Genomic DNA, 3,199 nt, shown 5'->3' with positions numbered 1-3,199 from the left:
AAGGCAGTAAAAAAAACACTGGTTCTATTTGTTTTCTTCCTAGACTCCATACAGATACACTGGGGCCGTGTGGCCAGAGCGAAACGAAAGGGCTTTCAGGGGACACAGCGGCATGGCCAAGGGTCAGGGATTGAGGGAAGTCGGTGGGGGAGGAGTAGAAAGTGGGCTCCAGGCTTGGAATGAGAGGGAGCCTCTTTTAGAAAATAAGTATGTGGACTGGGTTGACAAGTCAAAAAGAAAAGGCCATTCGGAGTTTTAGAGATCCTTTAGATCTTTTTTTTTAGAGATCTAACATGCACTTTGAAAAACCAAACCTTCTGTTCTTTGAATGCTGGTTCTCCAACTTCTGCCACCACGGTTGAAATATATTTATTTCCTCATAGGGATTCCTGTAATCTATTTATTTTTAATAAGATAATTGAGATTTCCGAAGGGTTTCCGTTTTGTAAATATTTCAGCTCGGCTCAAGTGTCTTCCCGACCCAGTCCACAAAGGTAAAGGTGCCCCTTTTTTGCTGGTTCCATTGACCTCTCAGAGGTATCAACAAGTGTGTGGCCGCGGGAAGTTCGCTTCAGCTACACTGTCCGGCTCCAAGGAAGACAAACTACTTTCTCCTCAGAGTTTCAGTTTAAAATATTGGCAGCTGCTGTATTTTGGTTTACCAGTAGTTAAAAAGAAACCATTTCAGATCACTCATTGTCCCCCAGGTGCCTCCTACCCCCAAAGACAGGACCCGGGTTGTAATATCCCAACCCGCATCTAAAGTTTCAGGCTCATAAAATTATCAGGACTCCATTATGTTGGTTATAAAATTTATTGATCTCTCATTTAAGAATTAAGAGTAAACCCTTGAAAAACATGAAACAAAATAGCCCCTTCCCCACAACACAAACGAAATCCGAAAACATTATCGCGATAAAATATCAAATATTGATCACGGCAGAAATCACAACGCAACAAACTAAATGCGGACTGGACAAGCAGTCCTGTGGCCAAGGACTGCGAGGCGGGAGACACACGCACACTTGGCTATAAATTAACATTGGATTTAGCTGCCGCGCCCCTCCGCGTGGTCAGCCCCCCAAAACCCATGAGGAAAACAGATGCAACAAGACTGGAGGAGGGAGCGTTGCAGGTTTCAGGCCAGCTTCACTGGAGAGTAAGAGTACAGTTTCTCCCATTCACTCACTCCATGACTAACAGCAAACTAAGGAGACAACATTTTCAAATGCAACCAGAAAACCCGGGAACCCCGGAGGGTCAGGGGGGCTGCTTTTTCTTTGCGAACATCACAGCGATTCCAGCCTACAAAAGGGGAGGAAAGGGAAGTCGAGCTCTAGAAAGTCCTATCTTAGTTGCTCCGGACTTCTTTTGCTTTTGTACAAAACCGGACAGCTATGGCAAAACTTTCTGTCCTCCCCTTCACAGGTACAAGGCAACAGACCCAGGCAAGCAAAGCTAAACAACAAGGCGTCCCAACTTGGGGGTGCGGGGTGGGGTGGGGGTGCAGGGGAGGCGAGCACAGGACGGCTCTCAGATGTGGGTCAGCGGCACGGTTCCGTTGACGGCAGTCCCCGCGCCCTGGTAGTGCTGGTGTACAGTGTGCAGGCGGCCGCCTGGCAGCGGCGAGGCAGCGTCAGCCGCGTCTCCGCCGGGTGGCAGGTACATGCTTATCATGTCGCGCAGGTCTCCGAGGCACGCGCGCTGCGAGTGCGAGGTGATGGCGGGTGGAGGTGAGCTGGGCTCCGTCTTCACCACCGTGCCCATGGGACCCAGGCTCATGGCGGCGGCGGCGGCGGCGGCGGCTGCAGCGGTGGCGGGCTGCTGCCCGTAGGCTGCGGCGGCGGCAGCGGCGGCTGAGGGCGCCATGCCCCCGTAGCCCGAGGCGGCCGCGGCGGCAGCGGCCGCGTTCATGTAGCTCTGGGCCCCTGGTGGCATCATGGGGCTGTATTGCAGGCCTGCCATATCGTAGCGGTGCATCTGAGGCAACGCGGGCGGCGGCGGGCTGCTCATGGTGGCCGGCTGCGCGTAGCCCAGCTGCTCCTGCACCAGCGAGTACGCGCCGTTGGCCCATCCGTTCACGTGTGTGTACGTGTCCAGGCGCTGGCCCACGCCCACCGGGTTGCTGGCGGCGGCCGCGGCGGCCGCGGCAGCGGCGGCCGCGGCGGCGCCGGGGGGCAGGAGGCCACCGGGCAAGGAGTACTTGTCCTTCTTGAGCAAAGTCTTGGTCTTGCGACGCGGCCGGTACTTATAGTCCGGGTACTCTTTCATGTGCACAGCGCGCAGTCGCTTGGCCTCGTCGATGAACGGCCGCTTCTCGGCGTCGGTCAGCAGTTTCCAGTCGGCGCCCAAGCGCTTGCTGATCTCAGAGTTGTGCATCTTGGGGTTCTCCAAGGCCATCTTGCGCCGCTGCCCGCGGGACCACACCATGAAGGCGTTCATGGGCCTCTTCACGCGGTCCTGATCACTGCCCCCGCCACCACCGCTCGCGCCGCCCCCGCTGCCTCCGCCTGCGTTCGCATTGCTGGCTGCGTTCGAGCTGCTCTTGCCTGCACCGCCTGGGGCTGTGGGGCCACCAGCTCCTGTCCCTGGAGTGGATGGCCCCACGGGGTTCTTGAGTTCAGTCTCCAGCAGGCTGTACATGGCCGGAGCGGGAAGAAGGTGCGCCAGAGTGGCGGGAGGAGAAGGCGCTCCGGGGGCTGGAGCGGCCACGGTAAAAAGGCCTGGGGGCTCCGTCGGAGGGGCACTTGGGGGCCGGTGGGCCAGCGGGTCCGGAGGGAAGGATAGGCTTGCTGAAGCGCTCCGCGCCAGGTCTACAGGCACCCGCAGGCCACTCTCACCTGATGCTTCGCCTGGAGCCGGTCGCATTCGCCGTCTGGCCGGGCAATCTCCAGGCCCCTTATATACCTGCTCAGATTCCCCTAGGGTTGGGCTCGGTCCACCCCTCGCCTGCGGGAGAACCCGTGATTGACAGGTTTGCAGTGATGCACTCTGGCCAATCACCACGGAGCCCCTGATCGTCCCCCACAGGAAAAAAAGTTCGGGGAGCCCTTTCGTTCACCTCCACGCCCCTCTAGGGCCCGGTGACGCGATGAGAGTTATTCAGGAGGCGGGAGTCTCGGAGAGCCACTCAGAGACCACCAATTAGGGTCTCAAAAAGTTTGAAAGAACGAAACTCTAGGAGGTGACAGAGGGGGAG

At 57.4% G+C, this 3,199-nt stretch overlaps 1 protein-coding gene across 1 annotated transcript; it reads right to left on the bottom strand.

Annotated features, from left to right (window-relative positions):
• Positions 1–1,533: 1,533 nt before the first annotated feature.
• On the bottom strand, positions 1,534–2,994 carry SOX3 (SRY-box transcription factor 3; the record flags this gene model as incomplete). Its single annotated transcript, XM_079765971.1, has 1 exon — positions 1,534–2,994. Exon 1 carries the CDS (start codon positions 2,866–2,868, stop codon positions 1,534–1,536), a length of 1,335 nt encoding a protein of 444 aa, XP_079622097.1. The 5' UTR covers positions 2,869–2,994.
• Between the last annotated feature and the right edge of the window lie 205 nt (positions 2,995–3,199).

This window comes from Cnephaeus nilssonii, assembly GCF_951640355.1.
Source record: "Cnephaeus nilssonii genome assembly, chromosome: X".
In the NCBI taxonomy this organism is placed as follows: domain Eukaryota; kingdom Metazoa; phylum Chordata; class Mammalia; order Chiroptera; family Vespertilionidae; genus Cnephaeus; species Cnephaeus nilssonii.
This window is presented reverse-complemented; position numbering and strand designations above follow the sequence as displayed.